General features: G+C 49.5%; 1 protein-coding gene across 2 annotated transcripts in view; it reads right to left on the bottom strand.

Annotated features, from left to right (window-relative positions):
* MTREX (Mtr4 exosome RNA helicase) overlaps positions 1-22738 on the bottom strand; it is a 1095475-nt gene that overhangs the window by 983460 nt on the left and 89277 nt on the right. For both annotated transcript variants that reach the window (XM_069627280.1, XM_069627281.1), the window contains exon 5: positions 17480-17592. In XM_069627280.1, the coding sequence (XP_069483381.1) occupies positions 17480-17592 (113 nt within the window). The remainder of the gene's footprint in view (positions 1-17479; positions 17593-22738) is intronic.

Genomic DNA, 22738 nt, shown 5'->3' with positions numbered 1-22738 from the left:
CACAGACAAACTCTAGAAGGACCTTTCCAAAAAGAAAATGTCAAAAAAAGAGCCTGGGACCAGTTTAAACAAAGGGGGCCAAGGAACCATCTTGAAAAACATGGCTCCCGCAATTTTTAGCTACTGGTGTTCGCGGTCAGGAAAAATCAGTAGTTTGTTGTAAAACCACTGCCACCAGCCATTTCGATAAGGCTAGCATTTGACTGCTACATGAGTTTCTAGACATCGAGGATACTAGGTAACCCCTCCAGCACTCTATAGGAAGATAGTGTGCTGGGTCTAGGATTTTTAAAAAAAGACTAGCAAAGTCAATTTAACTTTACATTCTCTGGGAAACAGGGCGTTTATCCCAGAAAAGGTATTTAAACCTTGGGAGAGCCGCAAAAGCTTCCCTGTGCCACTGCACGGAGGGTGCTGTGTGATGCCCATGAAGATGTCTAAAACTCGATAACCAAAAGAAAAACACAGAAAACAAAAAAGTTCAAAGCCCTAAAGTTTAGCAAAAGAGCTGGGGGTCTCTAAGGTAGAGAGGAATTGGCACATTTTGAGAATTCTCCCTAACAATCCTTCACACGAGGGTGGCGTCCAAAGCCAAGTTTCTTGGATGAATAGGCCATCATATTGGCCTAACATGCATGCATTTTAGGCAAACAACTTATTGTATTCCATGACCCTATCAAGAGTATGTTTGTCAGTGGTTCGGAAAATCTATTTCTGCTTGCAATTGTCCAGTGCACCAGCTAGCCAGTCCCAATTCCTGAGCTTTGCTGATGACGTTACCAGGATGCATGCCCGGACTGCTCCTTTGCCTGTAGTTTTGGTTCTCGCTGGTAGATTTTAGAGGAACTAAGTGCTTTTGGGTGAAGGGCTGCTGCTTTATCATTAGGATTTCGCCATCAGGAGTCTTTTCCATTAACCGAATTTCTTGCAGCATCGAGCCATGCAAATCTTTGTGGCCATCTCTTTGGAGGAGTCTTTGGGCCTCTTGATGGCCACTCAATACATAGCCCAGCGGAAGGAGTTTATAACTCTGGGCTAACACAGCCTCATTAGTTGTCTGCGAGTCTGAAGTATCACCGAGTCCATCTGGTTTTCCACCACAAACGCCACCACTTAATGTCTTCTGTAGTCCAGTCTAAGCGCCGGGATGCATTGCAGCAGCTTCATGACATTTCTTCGATTCAAGATTGGGGCAGGTACAATTCTTTCAAGGTATACCTTTACATATTTTTTTTTTTGTTTGTTTTTTTGGGGGCTTCTTTGACCGAGTTTATCTAGTGAATTTGTGATGTAGGTTCTGGGGCCTTCGAGCAAGACTTTTCACGCGTACCTTCTGGTCTTCTTACAACTGCCTCCGATCCCGTCAGACCCTTCAGTACTCCCCCTCCCCCCCATTATTTTGAAAGGGCAATCGATGTGTTGCTGCAATCCGCCTGTTCTTATCCACTGCTTTGGTCTTTAAGCGCTCCAATGGATTCAATGACATTTGAGTCACTTGCCTTTCAATTTCTGCCCACTCTAACCTGCTCAGGTTTTTCCATGCCTAATCTTCTACCTTATCCATTAAAATCAATTAAGTCACTTAAGCATGTTTCTGTGTTTCATTTCCCTCTGTCTCTCCATTTGTTTGTTTAATAGAGGGCGCTAGTACCTTAGCTAATGGGGCCTCCCGAGACAAAGTCAGTTCTCTTCTTGGCAGTTTGCTGCCCCTGAATATAAGACCATCTTCCAGAGTTCTTAAATTCCTTATTAAGTTCTTTGAGACATTTGAATTTCACTTCTGCGTGGTCGTTGCATTTTTTAGTTTTTTTTCTCCAGTTTTCTTTCAGTTTTCCCCCTCATCAAGGGTCTCAGCCGGGAATTTCAGGTTTCTACCCCATTTAAATAATGACTAAGGAACAAGTTACTTACCTGTAACTGTTGTTCTCCAGCATGGGTCTGGCATGGATTCACATGCTCATGAATATTCCCCGTCGTCAGGCTGGGAATCCTCGGTCAAGAAAAAACCAGTATCAGTTTCGTTTCTGATCGGTCTTTCTCAGTAGTAACCAATCACTGGTCTCTGGGTCATACTGCCCCCAGCCAATGACTGCCCTCTCCCTAAGCCCCGCCTCTGACAGCCATCTTCAGATTTGGTAGCACGCAAAGTGGCAGTATGACCAAGTGAAGAGCCGTAGAGGGGTAGGAGAGAGGGTTCGCATGTGAATCCATGCCAGACCCATGCTGGAGAACAACAGTTACAGGTAAGTAACTTGTTCCTTCTGCAGCATGGGGTCTGGCATGGATTCACATGCTCATGAATAAAGAATACATAGCAGTACACACATGCACAACCAACGGGAGGTGAAAAAAAGCTCAACATTAAGCAATCTTACCTCCTCACCAGGCTCACCTTAGGCGAACAGGTTGGGCAGCACCGCTTGGCCGACCCTGGACTCCTCCCTGGAATCCCGGTCGACGCAGTAGAATCTCGTGAAGGTGTGCGTCGACCTCCACGTAGCAGCCCTGCAGATGTCCAGCAGGGGCACACCAGACAAGAACGCCGTAGCAGCGATAGCTCTGGTCGAATGGGCTCTCAGACGGCCAGGCAACGATCGGTTTGCCAACCGATGACAGTGCGTGATGCAGCCGGAGAGCCACCTGGAAATGGAAGCCTTCGAGAGAGCCTTCCCTTGGTTTACAGGTCCAAAGTTCACAAAAAGCTGTGATGTGTTCCGAAAACTCTTTGTGCGGTCCACATAGAACTTCAGCGCTCTAGCCACATCCAGCAAGTGCAAAGTCCTCTCGGCCGTTGACGAAGGCGACGGGAAGAAAACCGGTAACACCAAGGGCTCGTTGAGGTGGAAGTCCGACGGCACCTTGGGCGTAAAAGAGGGGTGCGTCCTAAGCACCACCATCGTGTCGTGAAAAGTCAAGTATGGAGGCTTGCAGGATAGGGCCTGGATCTCTCCCACTCGCCGTGCGGAGGTGATGGCCACAAGAAACGCAGTCTTCCACGACAGGAACTTAAACGGTGCCAAATGCAGGGGCCTGAATGGCGCCCCCATGAGCCTGGTCAGCACCACGTTGAGTTCCCACACCGGGGGAGGGGCCTTCACCGGCGGGAACGATCGGAACAGTCCCTTCATAAATTCCTTCACCAGGCGATGGGACCACAAAGGCGCCCGTCATGTGGTTCTGGTGTATCGGGAGATCGCAGCTAGATGTATCTCGATGGAGGCGTGAGCCAGTCCAGCCTTGGCCAGCGGCAGTAGGTACGGCAGCACTTGAGGGGCCGTAATCCATAGAGGGTTAATCTTCTGTGCACAGCACCAGACAAAGAACCTCTTCCACTTATGTCCGTAGCACTTGAGAGTTGGTGTTTGCAAGGACCTCTCTCCAGTCAGCCGGGATATTGTACCCTCCAAACTCTAGCGCTGCAGGAGCCAGGCCTGCAAGTTCAGCGACTGGGTTGTGATGAAGTATGGTGCCTCGTTCCCTGGAGAGAAGATCCGCGTCCGTCGGCAGCTTGACGGGTGGGGACGCTGACAAGTCCAGAAGATCCGGGAACCAGATCTGCCTCGGCCACGCCGGTGCGACTAGGATCCTGCTGCACCGGGACCTCTTGAGCTGGTTGACAAATCGGAGCAGCAATGACAACGGACGGAACGGCATATAGGAACAGGCCGTCCCAGGGGAACGAGAAAGCATCGCCCATGCTCCTCAGCTGGGGAATCCTGCTGGCGAACCTCCGGCCCTTGGAGTTCGTCGCCGCCGCGAACAGGTCGATATGCGGTTTTCCCCATCGTCGAAGAGTCGATCCACTTGATCCTAACATAGTTCCCACTCGTGGCACGAGCGCAGCTCCCTGCTGAGTGAGTCGGCGATGGTGTTCTTTATCCCTGCCAGATGAAAGGGCACCAGAAACATCCTTTGGGCGACGGCCCAATGCCACAGATCCTGGGCTTCCTTGGAGAGGGCTGGGGATCTGGTTCCTCCCTGCTTCCGGATGTAGAACATCGTGGTGGCGTTGTCGGTGAAGATTCTCACCACCTTACCCTTGAGGGATGGGTGAAAGGACCCGAGGGCCCAGAACACTGCACAGAGCTCCAGGATGTTGATGTGGAGCATCTTCTCCTCCGGGAGCCAAAGGCCTCTCGCGTGAGGTTCTCCGGTGTGCGCTCCCCCACCCTTCCAGGGAGGCACCTGTTGTCACCATTATCTGGTGGGATGGGGTCTGAAAGTCTGCCCGCCGTCCGATGAGCGCGAGTGCCCCACCACCAGACCGCTGGTCAGAAGGTCTCGTTGAGCGGGATCCTGTCCTCGAAGCTGCTAGTCGCTTGGATCGAGCGGGAGTCGAGGAACTCTTGCAGAGGGCGCATCTGAAGCCTGCACAGGCACACGAGATATATGCAGGAGGACATCATCCCGAAGAGGGACTTGATGGACCTCACCCTGGCCACATCCGTGGCCAGCAGACGCTGCACCTTTGCAAGGATGGCCTTCGTCCTTTCCTCCGACGGCCAGACCAGATGCGCCACTGTGTCGAGCTTGGCTCCCAGAAACAGTGCGACTTGCAACGGGAACAGGTGGGATTTGGGAAAGTGGATGGAGAATCCCAGGTCCGTGAGCAGCTGGACGGTCTTCGCTGTGTGGTCTACTGCAAGCTCCCTTGTCCTTGCTCGGATGAGCCAGTCGTCCAGGTAGGGGTGGACGAGGATCCCTGCAGGCGCAGCCGCGCCGCCACCGCTGCGAGGCACTTGGTGAACACCCTGGGTGCCGGCAAATCCAAACTGGAGGGCCTTGAACTGGTATTGCTGTCCTTGGACCACGAACCTGAGGAACTTTCGGTGTCCTTTCAGAATGGGGATGTGGAAGTACGCATCCTCTAAATCCAACGACGACAGGAAATCGCCCTCCTCCAGCTGTCCCAGCATGTGCTGGAGGGTGAGGGTGACCATCCGGAACATCTGTGCCTTAATGTACTTGTTCAGTCGTCGCAGGTCCAGGGTGGGGCGCCATGCTCCGGTCTTCTTTTTCACGAGGAAGTACCTTGAGTATACTCAAGAGCCCCGGAGCCTCTTCTGGGACGAGCTCGATGGCACCTTTTTTGAGCATCGCCCTTACCTCCAATAGCAGTTGAGACGCGATTTTCCTTCCTGGCCACGGGTGGAATGCAGGGGCACTTTTTTTTAGAAATTCGAGGGCGTGCCCCTGGGCCAGTGCATCCAGCACCCAACGGTCGGTGGAGATGGAATCCCACACGCAGACTAACTTTGCCAGCCGGCCTCCCACTGGGGTGCTTCGGTGGGGGCCCGACACCGCTGTCGGTTCATTCTTGCTTGGAGGACGCCTTGGCCTCCCTGGCGATGACGGCAGGGCCCACGCGACTTGCCTCGTCCTCTATAGGCTTCCTGTGACTAGGAGCGGGCCGCTTGGCGGTACGTAGAGGAGCCACCACCAAATCCCTTGGAGGCACCCTGCTTGCCTCCGGTGCTCCGAAAGGGCAGCCATCGTTGCCGGAGAACACCTAGGCCCTTAGCTGTCTCTGTGTCCGCTTTGATGGTTTGGAGGGACTCGTCCACCATTTTCCCCAAACACGGTGGTTCCCGTCGAACGGCATGTCCAACACCTTGGCCTGTACGTCCTGGCGTAAATCCATCGCCTTGAGCCACCCTCGTCATCTAACGCAAACGCTGTTGCCTAGCTGGCGGAAACTGGTATCGGCAATGTCAGTTGCCACCGCAATGGAGTGGTCCGACGCCACTTCGCCTTCTTGCAAGATCTCCAGGGCCTCGGCCCTCTTGTCATCCGGTAGGAAGTCCAACAGGGGGCGATTTTGTACCATAACTGCCTGTCGTAGCGGGCCACGATCGCGAGGGCTTTGGCATCCTTAATCGTTGCCGCCGACGAGATAACTCGTCGTCCCATTGCATCCAGCTTCTTTCCTTCGCCGTCAGGCGGGGAAGTTGACGTTGAGGCCGATAACCCCCTCCACCCCACACTTTCTTCTTGGCAGCCGCTGAGACGACCGAGTCAGGGGTTGGTTGTGCCCTAAGGCACAAAGGGGCTGTGTCGGGGACCCGGTACTACTTCTCGTACCGATCCCTCTTGGCAGGCGTTGTAGACGGGTTCTTGTGCAGGGCGAGACCCTCGTCCCAGATGTCATCCAGCAGAGGCACGGCGAGGACTGCCTTCCTCTTGGCCTCGTGCCGTTGGTAAAGGAAACCTTCCTTCTCTTTGGGGCAGAGTTGAAAAAGCTTGAATGCCCTGGTGATCATTGCATGGAAAGATCCGATCTCGTCGGACGGGGCGGCTCGGGCTGGCGGTGGGAGCTCCGTCCCGTCATCACCGCCGTCGGTACCCGTCGTGGCCGTGTCCATTACCGTGTCATCCCCAGGGACGAGGGAAAAGGCTGAGCAGGCCGCGAGGGCTGAAAAGGCGGGACTGGATGGATCAGTCTTCTCTTGTTCGGGGGGCTTCCCGACGGGCCCGGCTCTGGCTCCTCCGTCGAGCCTGGTTCTGGATCCTCCGTCGGTGGTAAGGGCAATCTCGTCCTCATCTCCGAATATAAGGATTATATTGCCAACAAAATGGCCGCCGAGTTATCCTGTGGTGACAGGTGCGACTGGTGACTAGGACCTTCGCCCGTGCCGCCGTCACTCTCGTCACCCTTGTCGGAATCCCTCCCGTGGGGACGTGCCTCTTGGACGCCCTCGTCGAGGCCCTCTAAGACTTCTACCATCTCCTCCTCGGATGCTGTGTCTGTGTCCACAATGGCCACCAGCCCCCCCCCCCCCCTCTTTGCCCGCCAGGGTCTTCACAGGGGTCTTTTCGATGGGTCTGAAAGAAGCTTCCCTCCGCGGAGGCAGGGAGACTGTGGGCCCCGAGGTCGCCTCCACTGGTGTAGACTCCACAGGTTGCGCCAGGGCTGCCGCGACTTCCTTGATAGAGGCCTAGGCCGGGTGAATGAAGGCCTTCACCGCCTTGGGCGTGCTTGAGGCCTTCAACTTGGGGGGGGGGCTTAGGGTCACCGCCTCGCTCCCCCTTGGCCGAATCCTTCAAGATCGACTGGGGCCCCTCCAGAAGCTTACCCGGGTTCTTGGATTTCCTCTTCCCCGAACCAGAGCGCTGGCTTGTGGTTGATGGTGCCGGGGAAGGTGCGCCCTGCCTGGCAGCCGAAGAGCCCGACCGTTCGGCGCTCCCGGTGCCCGCAGACTTGCAGTGCTTTGCCTTCTGTTGGGCCCCCGTCGCCGGGGTGCCCTCTCAGGACTTAAAAGACCGCTCAGACGACTTCTTCTCCTCCTCACCTGACGGACTCCTTCCTTCCAGCCAGTTGGAGAGACGAAGGCGTCGGTCCCTGATGGTCCGTTCGGACATGTTCCTGCAAAACGCAGTCTCCACGTGCGTTTTGTCCTCATGAAGGCAGTAGAGACATTGCGAGTGCTCGTCCTCCTTGAACACATTCTGTAGCTGGCATCCAGGGCAGACCCTGAACAGCTTTCCGGACGTCGAGCTTCCTTTCTCCTGGGCCATGTTCGGTAGGCTGCAGAAACTTCTGGAATCCTCCAAGAAGCGTAACTCGAACTCTTCACCCTTCAGGGGCGTGGAAAAAAATTCCACACGGATACCCGTTAATCGGATGTAGAGACGGTGGAGCTTGAGGCTCTATTTGACCTAAAAATGAGAAATTCTTTGAAAAATCATGAAAACGCAGCAAAAGCTCGAGAGCTAAACACGAGGACTCCCAACACTTGAACGTGCAGTAAAAATCTGAAGTAGGCTGCCAGAGGCGGGGCTTAGGAAGAGGGCAGTCATTGGCTGGGGGCAGTATGACCCAGAGACCAGTGATTGGTTACTACTGAGAAAGACCGATCAGAAACGAAACTGATACTGATTTTTTCTTTACCGAGGATTCCCGGCCTGACGACGGGGAATATTCATGAGCATGTGAATCCAAGCCAGAGAAGTATTTAGTCTCCTTCACTGGACCTAGGGTTGCGGATTCCATTGTAGCACTTCCGTGACTTCCAGAACATCATTAGAGCTAGGTAAAGCAGTCATCTTTGGTTTCGGGAAATCATCAATTGGTTTGTGTAATGCTTGTTCCCGTTTAATTTCGACTTCATCCATTTACAAACTTCCAAAATGGCTTCCATTAGAAGCGTCTGGTCAGAGGATTCGCTTCTCGCCATGTCCCAGTCGATTTTGCCACTGGAGAGATGCTTCAGCTTATTTAATCGCACGTCAACATTAGTGATAAAGTCTTGCACGCCCATTAGTTTAGTCTGCACCATTGCGATTAAAAAGCCTTGATATTGCAAAGAGCTATGAATTGATTCATACAATTTTGTAAACTGAGATAAGGAGATTGTGAGTGTCGACATCAACATCCTTTGGAGCCGACTCGTGTAATCACCCGATGGATTCCACTTCCCTTTCCGGGGGGTCCCATTTACAGTGAGAAGTATGTGAACTAATCATCGAAGGGGGAAGAGAAGCTGGTGTTTGAGGGGCTCTTTTCAGCGCACGAGTCTTCCATATCGCACGATGGGGAGTAGCATTATCACTCATGCTTAGCTTCTTGGCTTCCTCCAATCCTCTCCAGTAGACCTCTGTCTCAATTATTTTTATTCTTTCGATCTAATTTTACAGTGGTAAATAGGGTGCCAGATTGTTTACAGAGAATTGGCGGGTCAAGGGTGGTTTCAGTCCCTCTACCCGCACCAAGATCTATTAAGTTGAGGGCAGATGCGCTCCCAATGATCCCATCTGCAATGGACATGTCCAGGTCTAGGGCAGTCAGTCTGTCCTTGAAAGTCGCCAGACTTTTCCTCTTTTGATCTAGAATTTTTTCTGCCAAACCAGACAGTTCTCTTGCTAGCTGAGCTGCACGTTCAGAATTTTAAAGAGCTTTCCTTTTACTTAGATAAGCCTGTGAAGGCAGTTTTAGTGCCTCCAGGTCCCATTCCCCCCTGCCGGTGTAATGTTCTACAGCATCCAGTTGGTGTTCAGCTGCCAGCTAATCCACAAGAAACATTTTCACACACTCCACAGTCCCCGATGAGTGCGCCGAGTCTTTGTTGGAAGCTATTGCTCTCGCGGGTATACCCACTATGTAGGCAGTAGCTTGGGAGTGTTAGGCAAAAATTGGATTACTAACCTGGGAGACTATAGCACCCTTGTCCTCTTCGTAGTAGGTAAACCACCTATTGGTATAGGTATGTACCACACAAGTTGGTAGTGTCTGAGCAGCCAGACTTATCTCAAGAGGGGTAAATGTCAGCTGTAGAGCTGTAGCAATGAAATCCACCAATACAAGTAGCCAAATAACATGGTTTTCTAGTAATATATTTAACGGTCATTTTTAAATACGCCTGCTTTAAAAAAAGGCAATGTGCAACAATAAAAATACACTTCAGAATACATTCTCAGAATCAAGGCAAAGCAAGCCAATACGCTTCAGAGATGCTTCATACACACTTCCTACACGCTGAGGCGACTTCACTAACCAGGACTGTAATCACTTTTGCACTTGTAAATTCTGAGGTTGGTCAACAGAAAAGGTTAAGGAAGGAAAAAGGTTGGTTCTCAGAGATGTGAGCACTTCTCAAATCTCCCAATGAAGTCTAGGTAAAAACCTTCCCCAGCTATATTAGTTAAAAACCAATGCATCACCTATGAGGGACAGTAAGAATCAAAGTTAAATGGAATAAAAGTCTGCAAGGAGCCAGGACAACCAAAGTCAATTGGAGCCAAGTCTATGGAGCGGAGGCTCTTAGATAGCAAAAAAGTCCTGCACAAAGTTAGAGAGTTTGTTGTAGAAAATCACTGTTGGGCCACAAGCTGTTACACATGTGAAAGTTGGAGCTGAGATCAACTCTAGAAAACGCAGCTACTGCCAGTCTTACCTGAGAAAAGCAAGCTACAGACAAAGAGGCAAGTACCTGCCCCACCGCCACCCCCAAATCAGAACAGTACCTTTGGTTGGAGGAAGAGGGTCCAGCTGGCTCCTGTCTGATTGCAGCAATGCATATCCTGTGTTGCTGGGCCTCGGTCGTGGGGACAAGAGGGAGGACATCTGGGGACTCCTGCGGCAGTAATGCGACGGTCAGCAGCAGCTACGGACTCTTCTCAGATCAGCAGCACTTTGCGGTTTCAGTGCTCTGTAAATAGCACCACCACGGTTCTTGGACACCGGTAGGGCTTCCTTCACTCCTTGAGTCCTGCTCTGGAGGGTCCTGGGGAGACTCCCAGCCAAAAGCTCCAGATCACAAACATTTCACTCTTCTACGGATTTCTCAACCCCTGGCACTCGGTTCCTGCAGCAGCAAAGACATACAGCCAATCGGGAAGCTCTTCCAGTGGAGTTAGTCTCTGGGTAAGTTTGTCCCACTAACCCAACGGAAGAAGTCGTCCTTTCTGGAGCTTCACATGTTGATCAGAAAAAGTAGTTTCAGCACAGCAGCAGGGCTTCACCGGGCAGTTCAACGGTCCAGGAGGATGCAGTAAGCTTCTTTGTTTCTTCGTGGGGTAGTTCTTCAGTCCCAAAACACTTGCCTATTAAGCAAGCTTCTCCCAATCATGCACAGCTTAGCTGTCACTAACAAGGTGGCTGTCCTGCAAAGATAGCCAATCAGGACTGAGTGCATTCAGGTATTCCTAAAGACAAAGGATAGGGGGGGCTTCGGGACCCTCCCTAACTTCCTGCTCTTCAAGATACACTGAAGCCAGAGGCGGGTTTCAGTACTGTAGCTCGCCAAAGGGAAAATGAACAGCCTGGTTTAGCGCACAGAGTAAAACCCTAGAAAGACCTCAAACCGAAAATGGCGAAAAAAGACAGCAAAGGCCATTTTGACACCATGGTCACCCATGGGGCTGTCCTGCAGCCGAGGATTCATCCTGCGGTAGAAAAGCACAATGGCAGGAAAATTAAAGCTGCCATTTAAACCAGCCATTTAAAGTCGGGAGGGTAACAAAAAAAAATTTTTTTTTGTAGGAAAGGTAGGAAAACGGGCTAAGTAAACCCCCCCCTACCAGCACTCTACATAAGATTGGGTGTGCTGGACCTACAAAGAGAAAAAGGTAAAGTCAATTTCACTTTACTATTATTGGGAACTGTATTTCACCCAATAAAAGGTATTTAAACCTTATGAGAAATCTAAAGGATTTATCTGACACTGCACTGAAGGTGCTGTGTGTCACCATACAAAAAGTAGATCGAGTCTGACAAACTCCATAAACAAACACAAAGGAAACAATCCAAATCAGATCAAAACACATGAGGGAGAAAAAGGGCTCACTCACTCCAGGGTTAAAATTATGAAGTCCTGAAGTCCAGCAAGAGAGCTAGGGGTCCCTAAGGTTGAAAGGAATTAGCAAAGAAATTAGAATTCTCTCTAACACTGGTGTATATACATTTTGTAAGGTTGTGTGTGACGATACAAGTGTGGTTTTGATACATGTAGTGTGTAAATGAAGGCTTAATATAACTATTTTCATATACCTTTCACTTTCTGGTGTTGGTAGGGAGAATTCTCATAAATGGGCCAATTCCCTCTACATTAGAGACCCCCAGCAACTTTGCTAGATTTTGAGGACTTGATAATTTTTTAAAAAAATGTTTTACCTAGAGAGTGCAAGACCCTTTTTCCCACTCGCTCATGTATTTGAATGTGATTTTGTACACCGTTTCTTTTGGTTATGGAGTCTGACAAACTCCATAGGCATCTTTTACATTGTGTCACACAGCACCTTCAGTGCAGTGACACAGGGAAGTCTTTCAGATTCCTCAAAGGTTTAAATGCCTGCTCTGGGATAAAACTGTTTCCCAGAGCAGTAAAGTGAAATTGACTTTACTTATATTTGTAACTTTCTAGCCCCAGCACACACTATCTTACAATAGGGTGGTTGGAGGGGTTACCTAGTATTGCGTTTGTTTAGCTTCTCATGTAACATTTTTGTGTTACCCTTTCCTCACTGAATGACTGGTGGCAGTAATTTTCTTTACTACCTTTATGGGATTTTACCGCGGGCTGCGTTCGCAGCCACGGAAAAGCATCTTGGATGCCATTTTTGTCAAAATGGACACGGTCGTCTTTTTTCGCAATTTCCAGGATGTCTGGCGAGGGCATGAAGCAAGTGGGGTGCCTGAAACTCTGTGCTTAGTCTCCTAGGAGGCAGGAATGCACTCTTAGGTGATTGGTCGGCAGGCTGTCCCGCAAGGCCGGCCAGCCACCCTGCTGGGTGACTGACGGCTAGGCTGGAATGAATGGGAGAGAACTGCATAAAAGGCGAGGCTTTTTGGCTTGGAAGGCAGAGTTGACCACTGGACGAAGGAACCGAATAAGAACTTGAAGAGGACGCCTGCTGCAACCCCTGGACCGGTGGTTTGCCCGGTGAAGCCCTGCTGCTGTGCTGAAATGCAAAATTCTTATCGACAGAGAAGTCCCTGCAAGGACGACTTTTCCCCTTCAGTTGGTGGGACCAATCAACTCCAAAGTAAGCCACCTGCACATGCTCTCAAAACTGGTCAAGTATCCACTGCAGTCGCTGCTGGAACCGGATAGACAGGGAGAGGAACACCAGTTTGTGTGTGCTGCTTTTAAGCTGGCCAAGAGCTCCAGGAAGAACCTTCGGACTCCCAGGAAGCAGGACTGACCGAGCCTGAGCCGCCTCAGCGTGCGGGACCCCAGAAGCAAAGAAAGCACATCTCGACAGCCAGGAACCGCTGTGTTGCTATTTGCAGTAGACGCAAGGAGCTGAAACACCGAACAGCCACTTGTTTGAGGTTTGCTGGTTGAAAACGGTGACAATCCCATTGCAGTGCAGGAGTCCACAGAAGTTCTCCCTCTTGTCCCCACGACCGAGGCGCAGGAACAGTGAGATTTGCACAGAAAGAGCAGTCATCTGCTGCACTTTCCTTCAACCTAAAGGTACTGTAAAGTCTAAGAGCACTTACCTCTTGTTGTGTAGCCACTTGTCCTCGTTGGAGACTTGCTTGCATTTGTAGAGTTGCTTGAAGCTTCGTTACTTCACAAGCCTAATCAGCTTGTGGCCCTACTTCGATTTGCTTCTATTCTACCAAGACTTTTTAAACATTGGAAAATACTTTCTACTTCACTGCAAGAAGAGATTCCGTTCACCTTGACTTTTGCTAACTTAACATTGGCTGGCCTGGCTCCCTGAATGACTCCTTTCTTCTGCTTATGTGTTCTGCCTTCCTTGCAGGAAATGGTTAACTGACTTTGCATTAGGGGGGTTGTATTGAAAGTACTTGCCTACTTAAGAATAACTGAATACTTTATTCTGAACTCTTCTCTTTAACACTACTCCCAAGAATATTCTAAATGCAACAGTGATATATTAATGCCAACAGCACCCTAGCTATTGAAGTCACCTGGGTGTGTAGGTAGTGCCTGGGTGTGTAGGTAGTGCCTGTCTATCATCCCAAATGGGTATTTACTTATTTGGATAACTAAGAGTATTTTTTGGAGTGCATTTGTGTGTTGCTTTATATTGCTATTTTATGGGCTTCTTTTAACTGACAAATATAAATTAATTGTTTATTCAAGAAACCTTGTGTGTAAGAGTTTATTTGAATACTTGTCACTGAGAATCTCGGTGTAACTCCCCTACAGCTCACATGGACCCCTCTTGAGATAAGCCTCACTGCTCCACACGCTACCAACCTGTGTAGTGCAGACTTATACCAAAGGTTGGGTTTCTATTGCCAGGAGGTCAGGGTTGTTGTAGTGCACCCTATGGATACTGCATACAATCTTGTCTAACAGCCTGCGTGCTGCATGCATATGTGGGATATTATAGAGGGGTACAAGGGTGCCAACCAATTGTAGAGGGCCACGTAATAAAGAGCCCTATAGTTTGTATAACCAATGGGACATCATGTATTTGATGTTTGTAGTGACCTGCACTAAGGAAGAGCTTAATTGCCCCACCTGATCGAGACCCAATCACCTTCCTAACAAGTATGGAACGTATACTGAGATGTTCTCTGCAACCCATCGCATCCTCAAATAGGTTTTTGTAGTTTGCAAAGTAGGTAGACGTCAATGATGATGAATTTGTAGTATAAAAGTTGCGTTTTTATAACATGCATGGAGTGTGAAGATCGAGCGAGTTCGTTGACGTTTGCTGTAACTCCCTGCTTTAGATAATTGATATTAAAACAGTTGCACTTTGCCAACTTCCCAAGTCAGTTTTATTATTGATGTTTGAGTATGTTCTGCATCTCCATCCATCTCAAAGTACTGCTACCTCATCTTAAAGGGCTGGGTCGGACACCCCGGTTCAGAGGGGTCCATAGGAGTCTCCTGGAGCTTCTAGCCTGATTCGTTCCGCAGCAGACATTTCACTCTGCTATGGACACTCGACCCCTGGCATTGGGTTCTGCCAGCAACAAAGAAGCACAGCCACTCGGGGATGGTGGTCTAGTGGAGTTCGTCTCGGGGTTAGTTGGTCCCACTAACCCAAGGGGAGAAGTTGTTCCGTCCGGAGCTTCTCTGTCAAGGTGAACAAGGAGTTCAGCGCATCAGCAGGGCTTCTCTGGGCAATTCAAAAGTCCAGGAGCTTGCAGAAAGCATCATTCACTGTTTCTTTTCTCCCAGTGGTCGGCTCCGCCTGTAGTTCCAAAACCCTTGCATTTCATGCACAGCCTAGGCTGTCAACCACACAGCAGGGGGGGGGGGGGTCCTAAAAGGACAGCCAGTCAGCCATTCAGGACTGGTTGCATTCAGGCATTCCTAGAGACAAAGGACAGGGGAGCTTCGGGACCTTCCCTCACATCCTGTATTTCCAGACACACTGGAGCCAGGGGCGGGTTTCACAGCTGAAACCTGCTCAAAGAAGCTGGGTCTTTCTTTGAGCTTCTTCAACTATCCTCAAGTAACCTACAGTTCTTAAAGATAGAGATATAGGTTTTATCCTTCCTAAAACATTATCCCATGCAAGATTAGCACACACCACCTTATTTGTAGTGCTAAGAGTATACTTTGTAGCTCACTTGTCTCTGCTCCTGTGGCTTTTTCCTCACATAGACAACTGTATACTTACGGCTGGTGGCAGTGGACATGGTCTACCAATTGAGCTATTTTCTACCACAGAATGTATTCAAAATCTCGGTTATGCACAATATGGTCACCCGTGTGCCAACATGGTGACTGCTTCCCTTTTTTCACCATTTCGCCAACATGGTGACTGCTTCCTTTTTTTTCACCATTTCTATCGTGCTTTTCCTTTGTTAGCCCTTCCACCATTCTCGGAGGGGGGGGCGGTGGTCTGAATGCGTGTTTTGTCTGTTTTAAACTCCACTGTCCTTTGTCTGCTTGAGTGCCTGAATGGAACCAGTTCCCACCGGGGTGCTGGCTGTGGAGCCACCTGCCCGCTTCTGTAAAATGCTGATGGAGTTTGCAGAGGAGTGAGTGGGAAAACTGAATAAAAGGTGAAGTTCCAGATGCAGAAAGCAAGTCAACAACTAGAACAGAAGAACCATAGCTGAAGACGACCAGTAACACCCGCAGAAACTTCCAGTAACAGTGAAGTGACCACTGCTGTCCTCACCCAGTTTTCTACTCGACAGAGGAGCTACGAAGAGGGCTCCTTCCCTTAGGCTGGTGGGACGAACTGGCCTCAATACAAACTATAAGTAGAGCCATCTCCTGGGGTGCTGTTTCTTTCCAGAGCTACAGGCTGCTAATTCCAGGAGGCATCCAACCCATTTGCAGTGCAACCGCCCATAGCTTCGACGAATCTGCCCAGAACTTTGGTGAGCTCCAGTCGGATCGCCAGTAGCACTATCCCACTCATCCAAGACCCCTCACCAGACTGCAGGACAGAATCTAAGAAGGTTGACCAGGCCGAAAACGTCCTGTGTGTGGAGCTGATAGAAAGGTGCCAAAACCGCAGACTGAAGCAGGAGAACAAAGAAATCTGTGCTGAGGGTCCTCTCTCACAACCGCGGATGACATCACCTTCTGCATCAGTCCTTTCATCACCAGACCGAGGAATACAGAGAGCGAGTCAGTTGTTGCTGAACAGGAGAGAATCCAGCTGAATTTACTTCTAACCTAAGGTACTGTACCTTACGCCGAAGAGTCGCTCCAGTGTGACCGAGTGCGTGAATAGGTGTTCGGGTGTCTGCCCACACCTCGGGCCCAGCCTTGTCAGCTATTGTCCTTTAGGGCGGACTTTGCAGGGTCCCCCACACCTCCAAACCTGTGCGCTGAAGTACCGGTAATACAGTAGTACTGTCAGTGTCAAATGCTTTAACAGTTGTAACCGTGAGCAACTACTATTTAACTAATTACTGAGAATTCCTGTGTTTGTGAAGTGAATCAGTATTGATCTACCTTTTTCCTGTGTAAATACAAATAAATGTATATTTTAATATAACATTTAGTGTAAGAGTTTCTGGACTACTGTCTTCACTTGGTTCAGTGTACTTCACTACAACTCATCTTCCTCTGCCAATATACCAAGATCCCTTTGGTAGTACAGACATGTACTAAGTCAGGGACCTGTACACCTAGGGATAGTTTTATGAAGTCTTACCCTAAGTGGACTTTAGAAAAACTAACAAGGTTGTCTTTGAGAGACACAGACTTTTAATCGGTTGGAACCTAATTTTGAAAAATAGCTTACTGAGGTATTGGATGCCTTAAAGAAAACCCCACTTTGTATTCACCCCTCCTTTACACCATTTGCTTTAGATCAATCCTTAAGTAGTGAAGGACTACCGCCAAGGCATTTATCTAACCCTTTTCCTGGTAAAAGGACCCAACAAAGATTTGTTGTTGAAACACAAGTGAGCGTCATGTGTCATTGTTCAGCATTACCATAGTCCTTCAAAAAGGAAGCAACCAACATCCACAAACCAAGGCAGGTTCAAATTCCTGAAGGGGATTAATTAACTCCTAGATATTTAAAATCTACACAAGCATCCAAAGTTATACTAAGCATACTGTTGAGATGCTGGAACTCCTGCAATACCAAACTGTGTACTAGTGCTGAAACAGGACTGCTTATGATCCACAATGCTCAGAAGATTTACAAGACAACTTGTACAGCTTAAAAAAGGAATACATATTGGGTGTTGGCCAAAATGAAAGAGGTTGCGCTATTTTTCCTTCAGGATGAGGTCACACCATAGGCATTTAATAATCAGTGTATGCTTTGTAGGACAAATATCTATTAAACGTCAGGTTGGCAAAGAAGCTTAATGATTTACATGGTTTAGTGCATCCTACAGACAGCCAATACCACTAATACTGCAACATAAATACAGACACAAACAACATTTACTTCATTGGATAGTACAAACTACTTAAAACAATGTATTTTGTCATCTACAAACTGTATTGCCACTCATTTCAACTGATGCTTTTGTGCATTATCAGTGTTTCAAATACTTCCAATTTGATCCCAAATTCACCACCTACATGAAAACACTGAGCAAAAGTCAGAAAAATAAACAATAACTTACTCGGCACAAACTGTTTTCCCAGCTGAGGTATGTGCAGACACCAAGACAGACTGATTATTATCAATGCACAAAATGGCTTCTCTTTGGAAGGCATCAAGGATAAAAGGATATTCCTGTGAACAAACAAAAATTAGTAGGGTTAGGACTATAGACATTACAATAATTTAGTTAATGTCTTAGAGGGATATTTTACTTCATGAAACACTGTTTGCCGTACTGAATTAGCGGCTAGTATTAAGATCACTTGGATGCAACAGCTCTTGATGGGAAGATTGCGAGTTCCCACCTTATTAATGGTCAAGAGGCAAGCCACTGAGGTTAGCCAAAACCCCAATCGTGATAAGATAGCTACGTAGTCAAGGTTAGTCTCCAGAAGGGTGCAAGTAGCCTGGGGCTATAATGAGGCCCCACAGAGCAACTCTAATAATTCAAGTTAGACACCAAGTATCGAAAAATACACTAACCTAAGGGAAGAACTTGTGTCTTCCAGAGCTACTCTTGTCGATCAGAAAAAGAAGTTTTAGCACAGCAGCAGGGCTTCACCAGGCAATTCAAAGGACCACAAGGATGCAGCAAGCTTTGTTCACCGTTTCTTCGTCGGGTATTCTTCCCAGTGGTCGACGCTGCCTCTAGTGCCAAACCCCTCACCTTTTGAGCAGGTTTCTTCCATTCATGTACAGCCTAGCTGTTACTCAAACAGTAGGGTGGCTGTCCTAAACTGACAGCCAGCCAATCAGGACAGGGTGCATTCAGGCATTCCTAATGACAAAGGACAGGAGAGTTTCAGGAACCTCCCTCACTTCCTGCCCTTTCAGACACAATGGAGCCGTGGCGGGTTTCAGTACTGAAGCCTGCCGAAGGCAAAACGAACAAAGGGCTCAAACCAGGCATGGCGCACAGAGTAAACACCAAGGAAGACCTTACAAAATGGTCACCTATGGGCGTTATACTTCAGCTGAGGATTCAGCCTGCGGTAGAAAAACACAATGGTAGGCAAATTAAACCACTGCCACCAGCCATTTAAAGTAGTTTAAAGTAGTGAGGGTATCATGTTACATGATTAGGTAGGGAAAGGGGCTACTAAGTAACCCCCACCCCCCAATCCCCTAGCACTCCACATATGATGGTATGTGCTGGACCTACAAAGAGAAAAAGGCAAGTAAAGTCAATTTCACTTTACTAGTCTTGGGAACAGTAGTTAACCCAAGAAAAGGTATTTAAACCTTGAGAAATCTAAAGATTGCTTTGTGACACTGCACTGAAGGTGCTGAGCGTCACCATACAAAAAGTAGATGCCTTTGGAGTTTGACTACAAACCAGTGGAAACAGTCCAAATCAGGTCAAAACACATGAGTGAGAAAAAGGTCTCACTCAAGGCCAGGATAAAAATGAAAAAGACCTTCAGTCCAGCAAAAGAGCTGGGGGTCTCCAAGGTTGAAGGGAATTAGCACAGAAATGAGAATTCTTCCCAACACCAGGCCAGATTCTATAAATCCATCTTACAGCAGGCGGTTTATAACCCGAAGACTACTCCTAAAGTGAGCCAATAACCCCCCCAGTGTCTGGCCCGGCAAAGTCCTGCTCCTCTGCCTGATCTCTAAAGACCCCCGAGCCGTTGCCGTTCCATGCATAAGTACAGACGTTGGTGGTCGCCAGCATGTGTCACAAGTCCACTGGCTCGGATGTTCCAAGATGACTGGCTCATCGGGGGGCTCAATCTTCCACCGTTCATCCCAGTGAGTTGCAGGGTCGAGGATTCTCCCGGTTGGCTGGTAATGCAAGATGCAACCCATGTTGGTGAAGGAATGCAGAATCCAACGATGCAGGCTTTAGGACAGTTCAGGGGATGGGGAAAGGAGAGTTCCAGCAACTATCACTATACATGAGCGATGCAGGCATCCTTCCAGTCACGGTCACAGCAGCTTCTCCCGGACAGGTTTCCTTGGAGGTTGGAAGCTAAAATTCGTGGAGAATCAACGTGTGGCACAAGTTGGCGGCCACAAACCTTCTGGACGGTTCTGGCGAGGTAGCCCACATAAGAGCTGGTCAGTCCACCGGGCAGTCCAGGTAATCTTCCTAAGGGCTGGATCCTCAAGAAGGCATTTAAACTAGTTGGTTCCACTAATAAATGATGAAGCACTGCTCAGGGCCTTCAGAGATCAGGCAGAGGACTAGGGCTTCACCGGGCCCAACAGAGGTAGGGATACTGGACACTCCAGTAGTCTTTGGATCTTCAGCAGGCTGCTTTTCTTCGAGGGGCTCTTGGATCCAACACAGATCTAAAGAATAGCTGCAGAAGTCCTCCTTTTATCCAGGTTTGAGCTGGCAGCCAGGCCAATCTCACCAATGGTAAGGATCTGCATAATTTGAACAACCAGTAGTTCAATTAGGGACACCTATTGATTTCACACCTGCCCCAGCAGCAGACTGTCGCCATGGATGCGGACTGGGACTAGAATGACAACTGAAGCAGAAGCCCCTTTAGGGAAAGGTCCCCGAAGATGGAGATTAACCGACCATCTTCCAAACAGGACCCAAGAAAAGCACTCTGGTTCAGTCTACCCTAACATGGGAAGCTACAGAGGCTGCGCTGCCTTGAATCCTGCAACTGCGCCACCAAACTCTCCTGCCAGGCACTCCTTCCATGACTGGCTCCTATCTGCAGGAGCCAGATTCAGTGCATATGCAGCCATGGGAAACCTGCATCATTGTGAACCGATGACCAAAGCCAACTTTTTTTGCTCTTCGGCTACAGACAGCTGACCTGGTAATTTCCAACTCAAGAATGATCTTCTTGCCCAAGGTCTGGTGGTCACATCTGCATCAGTGTGCCATCAGTGGAGTCTACGGTGGTCGCACCAACCCATTGATTGATTTTTTTATTTCTATTGCGCTTACAATTGTTTCAGAGCGCGGCAAGGGAGGGGAACAGGGGAGAACAAAACAGCGATCTTACTAGGCCCAGTGACATTGAGAATGCGCACGTGCATGGGAGAGGGGGAGGGGAAAAGTGCATGGGAGAGGGGGAGAAGTGGAAAGTGCGAAGCAGAGGAGAAACAGATAATAAATAAATAAATAATAAAGTCAACAAACAGTGGTAATGCAGCCAGCAATTTGCAAGTGCTAGGTTTAAGGCAGCAGACGGGGTAGGTCTGATAAGTGCAGGAAGAAAAAGGGGGGGCTGTATGGGTACAGATACAGATCCCAGTGCAAGGGGCAGCCCGGAGGCAGTGCGGGAGGGTGGCAGGATGAGCAGCTATCTGGGCCAGAAGGACAGTGTGGCCAGGTGCACGGTGCCAAGAGAGAACAGATCAGCAGGGGAGAGGGGGAGCGAAGGCAGCAGAAAAGAGTAAGGTCTTGAGGTGCTTCCGGAACGGGAGATGGTTCTCTTCAAGTTTTAGAGTGGCAGGGAGGCTGTTCCAGAGGGAGGCACCAGCCGAAGACAGATCTACCCCCAGCTCGTTTCTTAGAAAAACGACTGACCCTGAGGGAGTTGGAGGTAGAGGAGCGAAGAGCTCGAGAGGGGAGCTATTTGCGGAGGGATAGCTGAAAGTATTTTGGACCCAGGCCCCAGAAAGCCTTGTGGACAATGCAGAGGGTTTTGAATTTAATCCTTGCATCGACTGTGATGCTGGAAATGCATTGGAGGGACAGGGCCTCCATATTCTTGTCCTTTACTGCTTTTCATAGTGTGTTCTGTCGTGTTTTCCGTGCAGGAGTTCAGGTGAGACTCCTGGCGGTGCAGCTCTCTTTCTTTTGGTTTGGTGAACGGACCTGTGGGATACCCTTATGGCACCCATGGGTGGAGGGTACAACCCTGTGCCCCTAGTGTATGTTTTTGGGCACCTGTGGGTGGCCCGCAGAGCAGGGTATGGGCTGGTGGCAGCTCCATGCTGAACAGGTGCGCAGAGTATCCTCCATTTTCGGATACCCCGGCCCTGCCATTGGGATCAGTTGATGCCTGATGGAAAACAAGATGGCCCTGGTGGCCTCTTGCTTTCTATTACCCATTACCTTGTTTTCCCAAAGTCCTGGGAAGCCCTGACTCTGTCCCTTCCCCCTGAATGGCTGGTGGATGGAAGTGCCATATATGGTGTTGTTGTGAAGGCCCGGCCAGACTAGCTGGAGCCTTCCCGGTGATTTATGTTGTGGGTACCTCCTGTGGGTGGAACCTGGGTGAATAGAATGTGTGACGAATATGTATTCTGTGTTGTGGGTGTCTAGTATCTGGTGGTTGACAATGACTGAGACAACCCTGCCCGAAACCATTATGAATGCAGCTTGGAGTGTTGAATGGCTTGGTACTTGTCCCAATACACAACTTGCTGTGAGTGTCTGGAGAGAAGTGAATGGCCTGAATACCTCATGTGCCTGATTGGCTGCTTGCCTGCATGAATGCCCGTAGTCGTGATTGGATGCTCGAGTGTGACCGAGCGGAATGAATGGGAGATCAACAGTAGATCTGGGGACCTCTCACTGCTAGGAATCGTGTTCAGAAGCTGAAGTCCACTACGACGAGTAACTGGATTAACTGAAGCTTGACCTTGAAGCCCTGCTGGACGAGAAGAACTGCTGTTGCTCTCCTTCACAATCTGAAAGCTGCTGTGCCTCAAAGGACTGACCTAGAGAGGACCTGGTAAGGCACCCCTTCCCGAGCTACGAGGGACCATCGTGCACAGCTGATCTTTGCCAACGCTCCCTGGTAGACAGACCTTCGACAGGCTACTGATACGGAGATTGCTGCGGAACTCCAAGGAGAAGCACTCTGACTGCTGTCCGCCACTGTCGACGACCGCCGCCGGCCACCGGAGCCGCCGTGCTCCCGTTTGCCTAAGAACTTCATTGATCGGATGCTCGTCTGCATCGTCATCCGCTTGTCTCCCACTGGAGAAGGCCCGACCATCGACGCGCCGAGGAGCATCCACCGGTGGGTTTCCTGCCACCTACAGACGCCGACGACTCGACGCCCTTGCTGGGCCACAGTTCTTCATCATCTCTTTGCGGTCCAGAACTATTGTCACCGGGTGCCCCGCACGCCTCTTCCTTGCAGGACGCCAACGCTCTGTCGTCGATTAGCACAGCTAGGAACCAAGCTGCCACTTCCCTGCCATAGTTCACCCTGTTCACCGTCGGACGTTCGACGACCCGTGACTCCTGCCTTAAAGGGAGGGCACTCAAGAAGGGCCGTTGATTCCCCGACACCGAACGACAAGTTCCCCGACACCTCTCGACAATACGTGGCTCCCGCCTGAAAGGGAG

Source organism: Ambystoma mexicanum, chromosome 6p, assembly GCF_040938575.1.
Source record: "Ambystoma mexicanum isolate Mex_15411 chromosome 6p, UKY_AmexF1_1, whole genome shotgun sequence".
NCBI lineage: Eukaryota > Metazoa > Chordata > Amphibia > Caudata > Ambystomatidae > Ambystoma > Ambystoma mexicanum.
This window is presented reverse-complemented; position numbering and strand designations above follow the sequence as displayed.